Genomic DNA, 16,926 nt, shown 5'->3' with positions numbered 1-16,926 from the left:
TGAAAGGGGGAGGACTTGTGTTAGGTGGCAAGCATGTAGTCACATTATGCAAAGAAAAATTTTTTTCTCAAACATTAGTGGCAGTTTCAATTTCCTGTGATTTTTAATTTTAGTCATACCTGTGTTTGACTTCTGTCACATGTCAGTCTCAGTTATTCAGGAAGATGCTGATCTTTAAATGTTCAGAGGGCTCTTAGGTTTCAAAAAACTGGTCATTCCCCTTGTTCTGTTCCACCGCACTCTGAAGTTCTTTATGTAGTAGTAAAATGTTACCATGGTAGAACAAAAACATGCCTGGTTTCAAAACTACTTAAATCTGTGGGTAGAAATAGCAGTTTGTATACTTAACAGCCTCCAGACCAGAGACATAATAGCATTTTATTTTAAACACTAGTTAAATGTTTAATTTTAATGACACATGTAAGAAAACATCTGACTTCAGATAAACAGAAGCAAGCCTGCTCCAGTTCCAAAGTCAAAGCAGCATCTTGTTTAGAAAGAATGTGCATTAATTCACATTAATTATGCAACTCCGCTTATCAAACATATGTGACTGCAAATGTGTAAAAAGTTGTATGCCATTAATCCTCTTTAAGAATCGGTTTCATTTTTTAATGAAATATGTGTTCACCATTTTCTTTCCATTGTAGCTATGTCTTACAGGAATTAGTGGAGACAGAGCGAGATTATGTACGAGATCTGGGCTATGTAGTTGAGGTATGATGTTTTTTCATTCTCTTGATTTTTTTTTTTTTTTTTTTTTTTAACTATGGTACTGACCAGCTGTGTAGCTTGAACCTCACAATTTTTTTCAAAACAAAACACAGGAAGAAACTGAAAATGTGAATGTTTGCATCCTGAGTTTTCCCTCCTGCAGGCTTTTAACATATTAGAAAAATTGCATCAAATCTTACCGCCTTCTTTATTTCTGTTACTGTGTGCCACCTTACTGTTCTTGTGAGGAGTGTAGCTCTGTCATTTTTTAAGATCACTACCTCTGGCCTAATGGTATCTGAGACTAGTTGGTTTTATTTAGCACAACTAAATTAAAAAAAGCATTGTCGCTCAGCATATAGAGCAACTATCCTGGATTTGAAAGACTTGCTTCCTCTCCGTCTGCTAGGCTTCTCTTAGACTTCCTAGTTTCCTCTTCTGCAAAATGAGGTAACAGCACGCATCTCCCTTCAGTCTTCAGCTGCCAACAAAATGCATTTGGAAGAGTAGAGAAAATGAGCATGACAGTGAATTTCTGCCTAACAAGAGTCAATTCTTAAACTCTGTTTTAAAAGGAGGGAGGGAAATAAAGATTGGCATTGTGGTGGCCTTTTTACAGTGTTTAAAGGGTGCCTTGGAAGGCTATGAACAGGTAATTCCTGGTGAAAACACTAGACATCAAAACATAAACTTTGCAAACTAAAACCACACCTAGCTAATTAGAAATAGAAGTATTAGGAAAAAACAGAAGGAATAGAGTTGCGTGAATATTACAAAATTTAAAAACACTCCCAGCTCTAACTATACGATAGAATTGCACAGTGAGACAACTATCTATACACCAAAGAAGAGAAGATGGGACTATGAGAAAATGTAAAAGGAATGTACTGCAGCCAGAATGCTTGCTGGTAGAATTGATGTTCAGGTTTTTTGGCGTTCGGTTTGCTCATACCGCAAGTAGTAGTCCATGCAGCGCAGTCCCATGTGCAGTGCAGCTGCTTTCTTCCTCAGCGCACGTTGGTGTAGGGTTAGTGTGGATGGCTCAAATAAGAAACACCGAGCAAACGAGCACAGAAGCCAGTTCAGCGGCACTGACGTGTGCTTGGTAACAGCCCTACCTGGCAAAGCATTGCGGCTGCTTCAGGCAATAAAGGGCTGTAGAAGTTTCCTCTACGCTTTGAGTCTGTTCACATAGTCTAAATTAGCTAGAGTGAATTCATCTTTCTAGCACTGGGCAGTGTCGTGTAGGCAGCCTCAAGCCAATTTGTGATATTTTGTGTCTATGCTCTATGTTATGCTATGTTACGCAGCAGGTTTTTGGTTTGGTTTTGTGTCCCAAGCAAGCTGTTGTCATGGGCAATTTGGACAGCTTCTGGGAAAAGGGGGTTTAAAAAAGAACTCACTTTTTTTAAGTTAAAACGTTCACAGTGAATTTCCTTGGACTCTTGCAGGGTTATATGGCACTTATGAAGGAAGATGGCGTACCTGATGACATGAAAGGCAAAGACAAGATTGTATTTGGAAACATTCACCAGATTTACGACTGGCACAGAGAGTATGTATTAACTTGAAAGGCATCTGCTGAACAATTCTACCTAAAAAATACCAGACTGACTTTAAGAAATTTTTTTTTTTCTCAAATATTCAGATACAAGGTGAATACAGTTGGTCTTGTGCTTTGAGTTGTAGATACTGTAGATTCAGCTTACAAATGTTGGTATGAAGATTTGCTTTAAACAAGGATGCTTATATATAGCAAGTGCTTCAACTGAGAACCTGTAGTATGGATAGTATTATGTACAGAAGTTTGTACATCATTTGAGGCTTTGTTTTCAAAAATGTTTTCTCTAAGAATTCAGTCTAAAGAATTTGTTAGGGGTTAGCATGGCAGTATGAGCACCTCAGGCATTCAGACTAGGAAGGGGAAAAGTTTCAATCAGTATATGAAATTAAAGAATTTTATTGATGAACACCAGTATTTTTTCATCTTGGCATGGATTCAGTGTGTCCTTTTGGAGATCTATATTAAAATATTACACTGTTAACAGTGTCATTTTGGACATACATTAATATCCAAAGCTGCTGATAGGGGACACAAAGTGGACCTTGCAGTAAGACCATTTTGCCTTGCAATTACCTGTTGCTATAGTGTGTGCTATCAGAAAAAAGTACTTATTCTGTTTATGTTCAGCTTCTTTTTAGGAGAGTTGGAGAAGTGCCTTGAAGATCCAGAAAAGCTGGGATCTCTGTTTGTCAAGCATGTAAGTGCAAACATCTTCGTTGGCAAACCCCTATTGCTGCTACTGACCAACATGTTTGATTATTAAGGATTTATCTACGGTACAACACGGTTAAGAAAGTGTTGTAAAATATTCATCACTGTAAGAGGTGGAGAGATAGCTTATAAGAGCTTATAAATAGACTAAATGCTCTAGTTTTTGTCCCCAGTATCTTTCTGTGGAGAGGAAATATGAATGAGGGTCCCATTTCTCAATTCAGCTCCAGTTCTGTGCAAGGCAATTGTCATTTCATTTGACACCTGCCTTCTAATCCCAGATATCCATGCAGTACCATGGAACATAGGAAACAAAAATAGGAAAGAGGCTCATTCTTCTTTCCAGTTTCAGTGCATTCTGAATCCTTTCCCCTTCTGAGAATCACAGTAGTGGTTGAGAATCCTCCCTCTTCACTTGAGGAAGGAATTGAGAGTGCCAGAAATTCAAGATGTTTCATTTTAGTCCAACACAGTACCCTTTATAGCTTTATACAAGTCCCTGGTTTTCCACTCGTCACTTGTTTATTAAAAGGAATGACCATGTGATACATGTGGATATTATAATACTTCGGAAAGAAATAGGATAAACTAGTTATCTAGAAACTAGATATCAAAATTCAGGACACATCAGACATGCCACTAATCAATCATTTTGGTGTCTCTTTGTGTAGAAATACAATTTAATATCTGTTTGAGATGACATCTCAAGGCACTCCAAATCACACAAGACAGCAGAAGGGAAACTTGCCTGCTAAATATGATTGTTTGCACAAGTGTGCAAAGACTGAAGACAGACTGGATTAAAGCAGATTTAATGGGTTTCAGATTTTCCCTGTGGTCTGTGTTTGAAGTCAATACCAGGGTAGCAAAAGAGCACAGAACCAAACATTAATGGAACAGCAACACTGGAAGCCAGAACTAATTCCTGGACTAATGAGGAGGAATGAGCTGTTTCATTTCTGAGGGATTTTTTTTTTTTTTTTAAAAAAAAGGCATGGGGAGAGGGGAGAGTTCTGGCACTGGTAAAATGGGAAACTTGGAGGAAGTAACTCTCCCTGTTTCTGATCGCTGTTTTACTTTCTCCTGGTGTATTTGTGACTGAGTTGTCTTTGAAAGGCACCCTTACTATTCCAGATGGAAAGGCAAGCTGTGATGCTCTCACAACATCCTCTAGCAAAACCCTGACTATCAGCTAGAACATGACGATTCAGTTCCAGCTCTTAATCATGTTCTGTGTCCTTTTCAATCTCCATCTTATTCTTCCTTTTTTGCTTTCCATTTGTCTTCACTGGTCAGTACTCCATAAGCCTCTGAGCAGCAAAGCCTCTAATGGCAGACTGATCCTAGCAAAATGATAAGAAGGATTTTGGAGTAGGTAATAGACACATATGGTATGTCTGTGTTTCTTAACCAGCAAGGTCAGTAATCAAGAATGAATCTTAAAGGCTGAAGTTGTGCTCGCTCTCTTTTTTCTTTGTTGCCTTGGTGTTTAAAGCACATGCACAAAATACAGAATCAGAGTTAAAAAATACTAGCACCACCATCTCCAGGCTACATCACCTATGTCCCCACTCAAACTGCAATAGGACAGCTAATACTAAAGAGAAGACTTGAGAGGTTTCTCCTAACTACTCTGTACAGCTAAACAGGAGGAGGTCATTATTCTAATATACCAGAATAATAATCAGACTATTAAAACTAAATAAAAAAGAATGACATTTCAAAGGCTCCATCCATTGCTCTTGCTAAAAGAAAAAGATTACCATTTTCATAGTTAATTTTGTTGTGGGACGGGCTGAGCTATCATCTCTAAACACCTGTTGTTCAGGAGTATTTATAACTGTGGCAATTTTTTTACTTATGTTGCCTTTCTTAAATCATCGTGACATTCCCAAATAAATGTGTTTTCAGATCTGTAATTTCTGCATATGTAGCTGCTTCTTTTCCTCCAAAGGACCTTTTTAAGTTCATACTTTGGAACAGCTGTACTTCTTAAAAATAATACTCCATTTCAATCTGGCATGGTTTTTTTCTCGATGATGATGTATCATTCTCTATCTTTGTTCCTCTAGGAGAGAAGGTTGCACATGTACATAGTTTACTGCCAAAACAAACCAAAGTCTGAGCACATTGTCTCAGAATACATTGATACGTTTTTTGAGGTAAGTTCCTGAGAGAGGATATACGCAAGGTGAAGGGTGTGTACAAATCATAAGCGTTATCAGATCTGTTGAACAAAACAAAACGAAACAAAAAAAAGGCAGCACATATCGTTGTTACTGTTTTAAATGATAATTTCTTGCCATTTCTGTTCTGATTTCTGAAGTCTGATACAGGCTCCTAGAGATGCATTAATCTGTAGGGGAAGAAAACTAAAGTTTAGGTATAAGATATTAATTTACCAGTAGAGTCTCATCCTCACTAGCCCTAGCCCAGGCAGTTAACAATGCTTTTTATATGAAGTGGCAATTTTGGATGAGCAAAGATCACTGCCAAAAATAGTCTACATACAGCCTGTGATTGAAAAATTACGTTTCACTATATAATCTTTTCAAAAAAAGATAGGGAAGATGCGCAGAGAGGGGAATACTTTGGAAACAAAGCTGATACAGATCAGGGGAAGGACTCCAGCTTTTGCTAACTGAAGATTAGATTCTGCTCTGACTTCTGCCAATATCTGCTCTGATAGCCATTAATAGTGATATATCTTGCTGTGTTTCTAACTCAACAAAACGAAGTTGTTTCTAACTGAATGAACAGAAAAATGTTTGTTTTACAACCTCAGGATCTAAAGCAACGCCTGGGCCACAGACTTCAGCTCACAGACTTGCTAATAAAACCTGTGCAGAGAATTATGAAATACCAGCTGTTACTAAAGGTGAAGTGATGTTGAGATGAATGATGTAATATGTGTGTTAACGGATATGTTTTCTTTTTTAAATATTGCTGATGCTTTTCCACCCTCCTCCCAAACAGAACCCAGATTTGTAAGCAGTGTCATATGATTGTTTTCTGAGCATATTGAGATAGTTATAAAAATTGCAGTAAAGAGCTTGGGCAGAATTTTGCTTTTTCTTTTAACAGTTAAAGACCAAATGAACTCAAGTCAGTGACATGGAAATGTTTAGAATTTGTACCAATGTCATATGAAAGGGAGAGGGATCTCCCAACTGTTTTCAGATGTAAATGTGATACGAGTTGTTGGGACTCATCCCAACTTTCCCATCTACACCTGCAATCATTTTAATATCACATAAAAGTTTACTGAAGAGCAACCCTGTATATCACAGAGGTCATTGCCTTAATACATGTTCTTGTATGAGCTAAATCAAAATAGTGAATAAATCTTAAAAAACAAGAAGGGGAAAGCACCCAGCAAGAAGCTTTAAAAAGAAAATTTTTCTATGTGTCTTCTGCAGTCTGTCATTCTCTGACAGAGGATAGCAAGTTCAGATTTTCTAAGATTTCTCTGCTGATTAAAGAGAAAAGAGCTCATATTGTTTTTTTTTCCTTTTTCAGGACTTCCTCAAATATTCTAAAAAAGCTAATCTTGACACAACAGAGCTAGAGGTACTTGAGACATTTTCTCTTAGTGATTTGAATGCTCTTTACTCTGAACTTCTCTTGTTTTGACAGAGTCACTTTCCTTTTCTGATCTTCTTGAGAATGTGATTAGAAGTGTTTACTTTTCACATTTCTGTTCTAAAGCAACTATAGCAAGTGAAACAAAATTTTATGCTGCTAAGTCATTTGGAAAATAAAGCTTTGACTTTTTATTTGTCTTGAACAGAGAGCTGTAGAGGTCATGTGTATAGTACCAAAACGGTGTAATGACATGATGAATGTTGGCCGCCTGCAAGGATTTGATGTAAGTTGGCTGCAGTTTTGCTTAGAGTTTTCGTCAGGTTCTCTAGAAATTAACCATTAATGTCATGGGGAGAAATGAGGTAGGGTGCTCCCTCACTATGGTTAGCTGGTGCAAAAAGCAGTAAATGAAAAATCAAGTCTTAGCCCTGCCAAGGACTTTTTCGTGGGAAACTTTACCCATTGTGTCAGTCACGCTAGGTAAGTCCTCCTGCAAAATCTAGGAAGCTCTGGTGTTATTACAGTTCCCTTATTGACTAATGACTTGCAAAATAGTGAAGTAATCAGTTATCAGCAGGTAAGCAGGCCTGGCTTCAGTAGTGTAGAAGAAGGAGAAGTTGCTACGGTCAGTGAAGTACCTGAGGCAACTGTAGCCCTTGTTTTGTGAAGTCTAGAAGGGGTAGAAATTGGCTGTTGAAGCAGTATGCATCAGCCAGGCGATAGTCACATGTTCTTCTTGTAAAGCCCTTTCTGCTCTGCAACGCAGGTATGAACTTGAATTCTTCCCCTTTTCGGCACCCTGGAAGACTTGGGAAGAATATACGAGTTACTGTGGAAGTTACTGAGAATAGAGAGATGAAAGCCTTAGTGTTAAAAGCCTTAAACTGCAGTATGAATTGAAAAGGGTGGAATGGATTTGGGGGGGGGGGGTTCCTGATGATGTTTGTTTTTTGAGAAAGGGCACAAGAATGTCTTGTGTATAGGAGGATCAATGAATACGTAATGGTCAACGGCATGCAGAATTTGGGAAATATACAAAGCTATTTTGGCACGAACATGTACTCAGAAAGGTTGATTGGGAAAAGAAATGAAGAACTGCACTAAATGCGTTTCCACTTGCCTCTGTGTTTAGGGTAAAATCGTAGCCCAGGGTAAGCTCCTGCTCCAGGACACGTTCTTGGTTACAGACCAGGACACGGGACTTCTGCCACGCTGCAAGGAGAGACGGGTCTTCCTGTTTGAGCAGATTGTCATTTTCAGTGAGCTGCTAGATAAAAAGAAAGGTTTCTCCATGCCCGGATTCTTGTTTAAAAACAGCATCAAGGTAACTGTTGCGTGTGAGCCTTTGCGTCCCCTGCACAAACTCTGCTAAGGTAACAGTTTATGATTCAGTGTGGAGTCACTAGTGACATCTAGATGTGCAACCATAAAGCGCAGTGAGGTGTCAGTCATTTCCTGAAATTACTTCCTACTGAATTTGTGCTTGCTCTGATAAACAGAAATCTTTGGATCTCTGACGCTTCCCACGTGAAGCATACCAAAACGGGTGTTCTTGTGCAAAGCCGGACAAGCATTCACAAAGAGTTTAGTCTTCAGCTCTGTGCTGTGGGTACACCACATTGCAAAGTCATTGCAAATAAGGATAATAACTCTATACGTATCCCTTCTTTTGAGTTTCAGCTGAAATCAGTCCAAATGTGTAGGTAACATTTGTAAGTAGTGCCACCTTCTTAGACATGTCAGCTCCTCCTCAAACACAAAGGGTTTACCTCCACTTCAAGCTTTCCCTGAAACAAAAACTGATGATATTAGGGCCACCAGCCCTCCCTGTGAAGCGTTTTGAGTGGACCCGGCTTCCCTTAATTCACCTCGGTGCTCTGCCTGCCAGCTGAGCATCCTGTTTAGTGCTGGCTGGACAGACGACCTGTGGTAGAGCTCCATAGCAGGCTCAGCATTTTAAATAACACAAAAGGAGAGTTGAGGGACCATGGAGAACATTGGATGATGGAGAACATTGGGCGACACTGACCAGCTGGAGATTGTTCAGGCACAGTGTGTCAGTAAGGTGTACAGTAATCCTTAGTTTACTGTAATCCTTCATTTCATGGTATTATTTTCCTGAAGGAAAGAATGGTCATCATTTGAAGATCTGACTCTGAGCTCCTAAGCAAGAGATTTGAGAGGTATGTTTCTCATAAAATACATGAAGTAAATTCTCTTTTTTTTTTTTTTTTTTTCATGAAGGTGAGTTGCCTTTCCCTGGAGGAAAATGTGGACAGCGATCCATGTAAATTTGCACTAACATCAAGAATGGGCGATGTCACGGAGACCTTTATTTTGCATTCTGCCAGTCCAGGAGTCCGCCAGTTATGGATCCACGAAATTAACCAAATTTTGGAAAACCAGCGCAACTTTTTAAATGGTAAATTATTTCCTCTCACTGAAAGTTCATAATTGAACGACTTCTCTCTCATCTGTTGTTTCTTGGCTTTGAGACGTTTTGCAAGTTTCCTTTTTCCTGAGCTAATACAGAACAGTTGGGGGATATGTGCCGCATTTCTGCTTCAGAACAGATGCTAGCATTTATCGTAAGAGTGGTAGTCTGAATTTACATGGTGTTCTCTTGGTGAAATTTTCCAAATGTTTTGTAGGAGTGAGTCAAGATTGGCACCATCCGTTGAGGTGGAGAGTTTGTGTACCCCTTTTAAGCAAATGCAAGCCTTTAAAGGCTAAACCGAAGTGGAATTTTGAGCATCTATCCAGAATATGTTTTGCTTGTGTTATTTTGGTGGCCGTTGTTGTCACATCTTATGGTGGCAACAGCATTCAGATTCTGCAGGAGAAACGTAGAAGACGGTAGTGTCTGCTGTGACACTAGAAGGTTCCTGCTACATTTTTGTGTCCATCGGTTGTTGCCTCAGTCTAGATTTTTTTTTTTAAAGAGTTGTAATGGGTGGAACAATGAGCTGAGAATTCAGAGTAATACCTGTTTTTTCCCAGCTTGCCTGCTGACTGACAGTGTGATCCTAGAGGAAAACATTTCTCCCTGGTTTGATTTTTCATCTTTAACAGAGGTACATATAGCAGGTCATGAAGGTGTGATATAGAAAAGTGACTAGAGGTCTTCGGCATGACCAGCATCGCTAAGGGAATTTATCTTATTTGAACAGCACTCCCCTTTTGCCAGCAAACATGTCTTTTTTTTTTAAACTGTTCCTGTTCCCTTTCCTGCCCTCCCTTCCCTGATCGCCTCCCCTCCCGCTCCCGTTGCAGCCTTGACGTCCCCAATCGAGTACCAGAGGAACCACAGCAGCGGTGGAGGCGGCAGCGGGAGCAGCAGCGGTAACAGCAGCGGCCCCAGCAGCTGTAGCGGCATCCCCAGCTCCAGCCGTAGCCGGCCATCCCGGATCCCCCAGCCTGTCAGACACCATTCCCCAGTCCTGGTCTCCTCTGCAGCCTCGGCCCAAGCAGAGGCAGACAAGATGTCAGGTATGTCCATTCACAATCTCTCCCTGCCACACTACAACTCCTCCTTAGAAACTGGCCCGAGCCAGCCAGACAGGCACCCTCCCAATGCAGAACCGGACGGTCCTCAGAGAGAAGCTGAGCAGATTCCCAAGATGAAAGTTATTGAAAGTCCCAGGAAGACAGCCGGAAACGTTTCTGGCTCAGCTGATGGAGCCCAGAAGGACTCACGCGGAAGCTCAGAGGACAGTCGATCGAGAAACAGCATAGGATCGCTGACGCTCGGGAAGCCAAGGCCAGGAGCCATCTCACCAATGAACTCTCCTCTCTCCACGACTTTCCCTTCTCCTTTTGGCAAAGAAACCTTTCCACCCAGCAGCCCCCTGCAGAAGGGCTCCTTTTGGAGCTCCATCCCAGCATCCCCCGCCAGCCGCCCTGGCTCCTTCACTTTCCCTGGGGACAGTGACTCCCTCCAGCGGCAGGTCCACCGCCACTCTTCACACAGCAAGGACACAGACCGCATGAGCACATGCTCCTCGACCAGCGAGCAGTCAGTTCACTCCACCCAGAGTAATGGGGTAAGAGCGGAGCACCTCTGTCCTGCGAGCTCTTCTAAAACCTTCCCGTGCTCCCTTTCTGTGCGTTACCATCACTCTCCATACTAACTTCTGGCTCTCCAGTGCTGTACTGCTCTGAAATAATCAACTGTTCGGATATCTTCTGCACATTAAAAAAACCAAAACTGTCTACCTTTCTGTGTATGTATACATACAAAGATGGGTATGTATACAGACACAAAAGCAACTGCTAACATTAGATGCAATTTCTGCCTCTGCTGAAAACATAGATCGCTAGGCTGATACGTACTAACTTGCTCTCCTTGCTTTTTTCGTCTCTAATTTGAAGGCATATAATTAACATGCTGAAGCGTGGCAGCCAGAGCACCTTGGGGTATGCATTGCGGCCAGCACTTAAATCTGACTTCGAGATTTTGGCAGATTGCCTTGGAGCTTTTTTCCCTTTCACGCACAAATCCGCCACCATTGTCCTGTTGAGGTTTAACTTCGTGGAGACATCTACAGTACGTTCCCTGGGCTGCTTGATTTTTATTTTTTATTAATTTATCTTTTCCCCCCCCTCTCCTTTCAGCCTTAGTTGATGTACAACATTCTCTTTTTTAATCCCGTGTCTGATCAAGGAAGGTTCCTGCAATCCACTCAAAATAGGCTGACAAAACCTAGCTAAAATAATCCTCCTTCTACTACAACCAAAACAAATAGCGGCTCCACTTGGCTTTTCTGCTTTGTAAGAAGAACTGGTTTAGGGCATCTGGAGATTCAACCCATTAGTATGCACTTGGTGTGTTTGTGCGGAAAGCTGGGGTATCAGCAGAATCCAGATTCGCTGTAATAACGTCCACCAGGAAAATGCAACACAGCAATCACAGGGGCATGTGCAAATATAAAGCAAAAATTTCCAGGCACTTGCCATGGATGTGGTAGGCAGGCTACGGTGCCTTTCTTTTTAAACTCACATTTGATTTTTCTCTCACTAAGTGTTGTGTTCACGAATGTTTGTTTTTCCATTCTCTCACAAATAGTATGCAATACCAATTTTGCAAATCACCTAACTTGCCGGACCCTTTTTAAATGCATGCATTTCTTTATAGAACTGTTTAACACACAGAGCTTTCTTGACTTCTTAGTTCTTACACTTACTTTTGTAATAGCTTCAGAAGAAAAAATTATGCTTTGCATGTATTGTATTTTTATCCTGATCCTCCTTCAGATTTTCATTTGGTTTAGCTCTGTCTTGTGTTTATCTTCAGTCCAGCAAAATGTGATGATAATATAATATCTGGGATAATTTGAGTATTTTGCAATTACTGTGTGGTATGTGAATCAAGATGGTGGTACTTTTTATATGCAGAGAAGACATGCATAGTATTAATTGATGTCGTTCCATTAAACAAAGAGAGAGGGAGAGACAGGATGGCACTGATTTTTCAAAACATTTGAATTTTGATACTGTCTCAGCAAAGACACACACCACTGCTTGTTTTTATCTTACTGTAAAATGTAATATCTGAATGCATGCCTTCTGCTTCACAACTATGTTTCTTTTAGTTTGGTAATTGAGATGGGTCATAATTCTTCATTTATAACCTCATTTCTAGACCATACTTTAGCAGGGTTTCACACCACGTTCAACAGCTAGAGAAAATGGGTTGTCAAGGTTTATTTTGATTTAACCATTTGTGTGTGTGTATTTACATACACGTATGGTCAAGGTTGGTTACTTTTGGAAAAGTGACTTCTAAGAAGAAGAAACAGGAATTGGTTTTGCTAGTATTTCAGAAATATGGGAGGAATTTTTTATAATTTGATTGTAAATCCTTCTCTAATCCCATAATTGAGGTCAGTGATGACCAGCAGAACTTGCAGTAGAAAAACATTGACTGTGCAAGAACACTTACTTCCTTGCAAGGCAAAAGAAAAGGCTGTCTTTCTGTGGTGAGAATAAATTCTGATATAAACACATTCACAAGAATGTTTGTCACTTAGTAGTTACCAGACACTTGTTTATTCAACAGATTTATCTGTCCTTGTTGAAAATAAGAAATATTCAGAGTTTAGTATGATCCTTCAAGACTGAACTATTAAAAAGAAATGTTATGTTACAGGAAGGTCAGTCCTGCAGTGATACAAATTCTGCTGCATGATGAGAAACAGTATGTTCAGGAATGGGGGGGGGGGGGGCAAGGTTTGGGGCTTAGGTTGGTTTTACACCTTCAGCCTTCCCTTCGTCTCCCCCTATAAGTCTAACAGAAGGAGTTAACAAAAGCAGCTTTCTCTGAATAGAGTTGGTTTTCACCTAGCTAAAAGAATCTAGCAAGTTGTAATCTTAAACAATGACTGAAAATGAGACTGGGCTTATGGTTCTACTATTCCCGGTTTGCCTGAATCATGGGAAGGGCTTGCTAATACAAAAGACCGTGCAGACAGTCCTCTCAGCCAGACAAAATGAGTTCTCCCACTGGAAATACAGCATCTGGAGTTAACATAAATATCCTTTAGTAGAAGTACAAACCAGGATGAGATCTTTCTCTCGGTAGTAGCATTTGCTTCATCATCCTAATAGGGGAAAAAAGACAGAATGGACTTGAATCACCCAGTTGAATAAAATAGTCCAGCTAGAATAAAACGTACAGACTCACTGGAAACCCAAGCATCAGTGTGCTGAACATGCTATGAATGAGTAATCTGAGGCTGTTCCTTTCCAAATGCCTTGGTTTCTCAGCCAAAGCACTCATGGGGAAGCACAGGCACCGAGATGGGGAGTCACTTGTTCACGGCGATTAGCAGATTGGAAGAGAACGTGGTTTTCAGGGCTCGCAGTGTACCACGCTGTCCTCTGACCCCCGCTGCATCTCCTCAACGCTGAGGGGAGAAATATTTGACCATTTTGAGAAAAAAGGTGACCCTGTTTTAATCCTGTGCGCCAAGGTTTCCGCTCACTGCTAGCACATACGTGGTGCTAACATGTGGTTATGCTATATAAGCGATAGTAGTCTCCAGCTACATCTAGGTACTGATTTCCTTCTTCAACTCGGCTACCACTAAGCAATAGTGAGCCCTCGCTGATAGTGACCTGAAACGGTCTGAAGTAAGAACAGAGACAAAAGGCAGGCACATACACATACACGCCTCATGCCCCATCATTAATAGGCCATCCACTTTGGGTTTAACTTGTTTCAAGAAGGAAATCACTTCTTTCAGGGGATAGGTTGCATAGTCTGATAATCGATATCACACTTCCATTTATTAAACCTCATATGAGAAATGCATGCAAATGGACAAAATGCATCGTGCTTCTAAAAAATAATAACTACCAGTGGATTCATGGCCAGGAGAAGGCTTTTTGTTCTGTAGTGTAGTCTGACTTTTAATGTATACCTGATCAGCCATAATTAGCTTTCTGCAAATGCTCGATGGGGAAACAAACAACAGTCATGAACACTAGCTGAAAATGTATGATAAACAGCTAACAACACTCAGCTATCGTAGTCACTAATCAGTTAGAAGTGAGATTTCCAGCTTTATTCTGATAGTCCAGTGGGCCTATTTTGCCCAAGAAATGAATCATTTATTTCAGTAATTTACCTCATCGTGTGCATTGAAAGGACTAAACCTGATCACACAGATTCAACCAGGGGCAAGCCTTGGGGTTTTGAGACACTGTCAAAAGCCTGTTTTGTTCTTTTGTACCTTGTCGTGTTTTGTGTGCAGAAGGCTGGTGTCTGAGACCTGACAAATAGTGCTAGGAAAGACTCTATGAATTTTTCGTTGTTGGAATTTCCAGTGTTTATGAGGTGATGATTATGATTTTGAAACTGCACCTATAAGACCATGAAAAACTGTCCTATGTGCTGTACTGTAGCTTTGTTGCCTGATAAAGATGGGAGGTTCAGTGTCTGAGCTTGAAAGGAAGACCAGTTGAGATCTGTGTATAAACTGACTCTTAGTTAAAGGAAGTAATCTTGAGTAAAAGTAGCGGGAATAAATTTCTGCAGCAGCTGTACGTGAAGGTATTCAAAGATCAAACTAATTTGCACAAGATAAGTAGACACAGGCGGCTTTCGAAGAGAAATCGTAGCTCTTTTCTTTGACTGCAGATTAAGTTATGTGGATTATGCAGGTAACGTAGCAGGCCAAGAACAGCCTGTCGTCTTCATGAACTTTAAACTTGATTCTTTCCCCCCCCCTCTTTCTGCTCCCAATTGACACTTGCAGAGTGAAAGTAGCAGCAGTAGCAATATCTCCACCATGCTGGTGACACACGATTACACGGCAGTGAAGGAGGATGAGATAAATGTCTACCAAGGAGAGGTCGTGCAGATTCTAGCCAGCAACCAACAGAACATGTTTTTGGTGTTCAGAGCCGCCACTGATCAGTGCCCCGCAGCCGAGGGCTGGATTCCCGGCTATGTCTTGGGGCATACCAGTGCAGTCATCATCGACAACCCTGATGGAACCATCAAGTGAGTGCCTGTGTGTGTGTGGAAGGGGAGGAGGAAGAAAAAATTCCAATTTAGACAAGGCTTTGAACCTTATAAACCAAAAGTTGACGTGATCTTTGAGAAATAAATGAACATCAAGCAGAATGAGTACTTGGCAGGTCCCTTAGCAAACTTCAAAATACAACCTAGTAAGAAAGAGCCCAGAAGCACATATTCTTTATTAAAAAGCTGTAGTAGTGCAATCTTCTGGGAAAAGATGATGATGAAAGAATACCTGATCTAAGAGCAGCAATAGTTACTGGTTTATTTAATAGAATGAGTTATCAGGCTGGACACCTCTGTTTAGGAAAACAGTCAGGGAATGTTTGTTCCAAGTGAAATGAGATTTCAGTGTTCCTGGATCTCTACTTCGTGCCACAAACCTATTGAAAATGACTGGCTGTGCTAGGAAGATCTCTCTCAAATCTGCAATGGGAGAAATTATATCAAAGTTCTTAGCGCTAAAGCTTTATGTAAAGCTTCTATAGGCCATATATGATACAGATTTTATCCTGATCATTGCTCAGTTTGATTGACAGTTTGTATTTTCATATAGAAAGTTTACCATTCAAGCAATGATTTCAAGAAATACTCAACTACAGACTGATCTTATTAGCTTGCTTACAGTTACAACCAAGGGTAGCATCTCTTATGGAATACATAATGTATTTCATTTCAGTATGCTTTATTACAATGAAATAACATTTTGACATACTTTTCCAATGCCTTTTGAAACTAGAGAGTATAACGCGTAACCTGGAGGTGAAAAAAAGTTGATCAAATTTTAATGTTCTGTATTCAGGAAGTCAACGTCTTGGCACACAGCACTCCGTTTAAGGAAGAAATCTGAGAAAAAAGATAAAGACGGCAAAAGGGAAGGCAAGCTAGAAAATGGTTACCGCAAATCCCGAGAAGGACTTGCCAACAAGGTTTCTGTAAAGGTCAGTGTTACAAAGATGTAGTAGTTTCCAAAAGAAGTTGTGTTGGGATTTTTTTAAAAGTAGCTTCTGTCAGAATTTCACATCAAGGAATTAGAGGGAACAGTGGGTTTAATGGGCAGTGTTTGCCAAATCTGAAAACAGGAAGATATAATCTTGGAGCCTGCAAGCATGATATAGCATAAAGATACTGCAGAAAGAGTAGAGTGGTGCAGAAATTCTGGTGTTCAGATGTTTCTTGGATCTTTGTGGGTACAGCTAACTTTGACCCATTGCCGTGCTTTGTTTTCTACCATTCCTTATTAAAGGTTATCAGGACATTAATTCTTTAATTTCTCCTTTCCAGCTTCTCAACCCCAATTACATTTATGATGGTAAGTTGCTTTAATTTTTAAAAGTTGCAGTAAATATAATCTGATTAAAACATTATTTACTTTGTTTAAATTTGCTTGATATGAATTATGTCAGGAACTGAGTGTTTTCTATCAAAATATGCATAGGCCCTTTTTGGATAAGGGAGACAGCTAATGAAATACATCATATTTTTTTTTTTTTTTTAAGATGCAAGGAACACATTTTTGTTCACAAGTCCAAAACAACAGAAAACACAAGGACCATATGACATGTTCTGTATCAAGACCGTATGGAAGTTGGGCCTTGCTGAGTTTGCAAAACAACAAGGCCAGGACTTGGAGCTGCTTCATTTTTAACCTTGCACCCTAGCCTCTCCAGTGCAGAGGCTGATCAGGACAAAGATCGCGGCCCTTGGGGGTCAGAGCCAAACTGGGGTTTCATCTTAATACACAGAACCAAACTTTTTGAGTTTCACCTGTGAAAAAGGGAAAACACTACATACAGTGCCTCAGTGGATGAGTGAGGTGTTTTGTGTT

The 16,926-nt window shown here is 40.3% G+C and overlaps 1 protein-coding gene across 5 annotated transcripts in view; it reads left to right on the top strand.

Moving 5' to 3' along the window:
- Nucleotides 1-16,926, top strand: part of TRIO (trio Rho guanine nucleotide exchange factor) — a 258,492-nt gene that overhangs the window by 231,750 nt on the left and 9,816 nt on the right. For 3 of the 5 annotated variants that reach the window (XM_052781427.1, XM_052781440.1, XM_052781431.1), the window contains exons 39-51: nt 651-717; nt 2,166-2,269; nt 2,906-2,975; nt 5,062-5,151; nt 5,775-5,867; nt 6,509-6,559; nt 6,780-6,857; nt 7,707-7,898; nt 8,819-8,996; nt 9,848-10,617; nt 14,833-15,080; nt 15,901-16,039; nt 16,383-16,410. In XM_052781427.1, coding sequence (XP_052637387.1) covers nt 651-717; nt 2,166-2,269; nt 2,906-2,975; nt 5,062-5,151; nt 5,775-5,867; nt 6,509-6,559; nt 6,780-6,857; nt 7,707-7,898; nt 8,819-8,996; nt 9,848-10,617; nt 14,833-15,080; nt 15,901-16,039; nt 16,383-16,410 — 2,108 coding nt within the window. Of the gene's footprint in view, nt 1-650; nt 718-2,165; nt 2,270-2,905; nt 2,976-5,061; nt 5,152-5,774; nt 5,868-6,508; nt 6,560-6,779; nt 6,858-7,706; nt 7,980-8,015; nt 8,796-8,818; nt 8,997-9,847; nt 10,618-14,832; nt 15,081-15,900; nt 16,040-16,382; nt 16,411-16,926 lie in introns of those variants that run through there. The other 2 variants (XM_052781449.1, XM_052781457.1) reach the window with 2 other exon arrangements.

This window comes from Harpia harpyja, chromosome 1 (genome assembly GCF_026419915.1).
Source record: "Harpia harpyja isolate bHarHar1 chromosome 1, bHarHar1 primary haplotype, whole genome shotgun sequence".
NCBI lineage: Eukaryota > Metazoa > Chordata > Aves > Accipitriformes > Accipitridae > Harpia > Harpia harpyja.
Note: the sequence above shows the minus strand (reverse complement) of the source record. Positions and strands in the feature narration are given on the sequence as shown.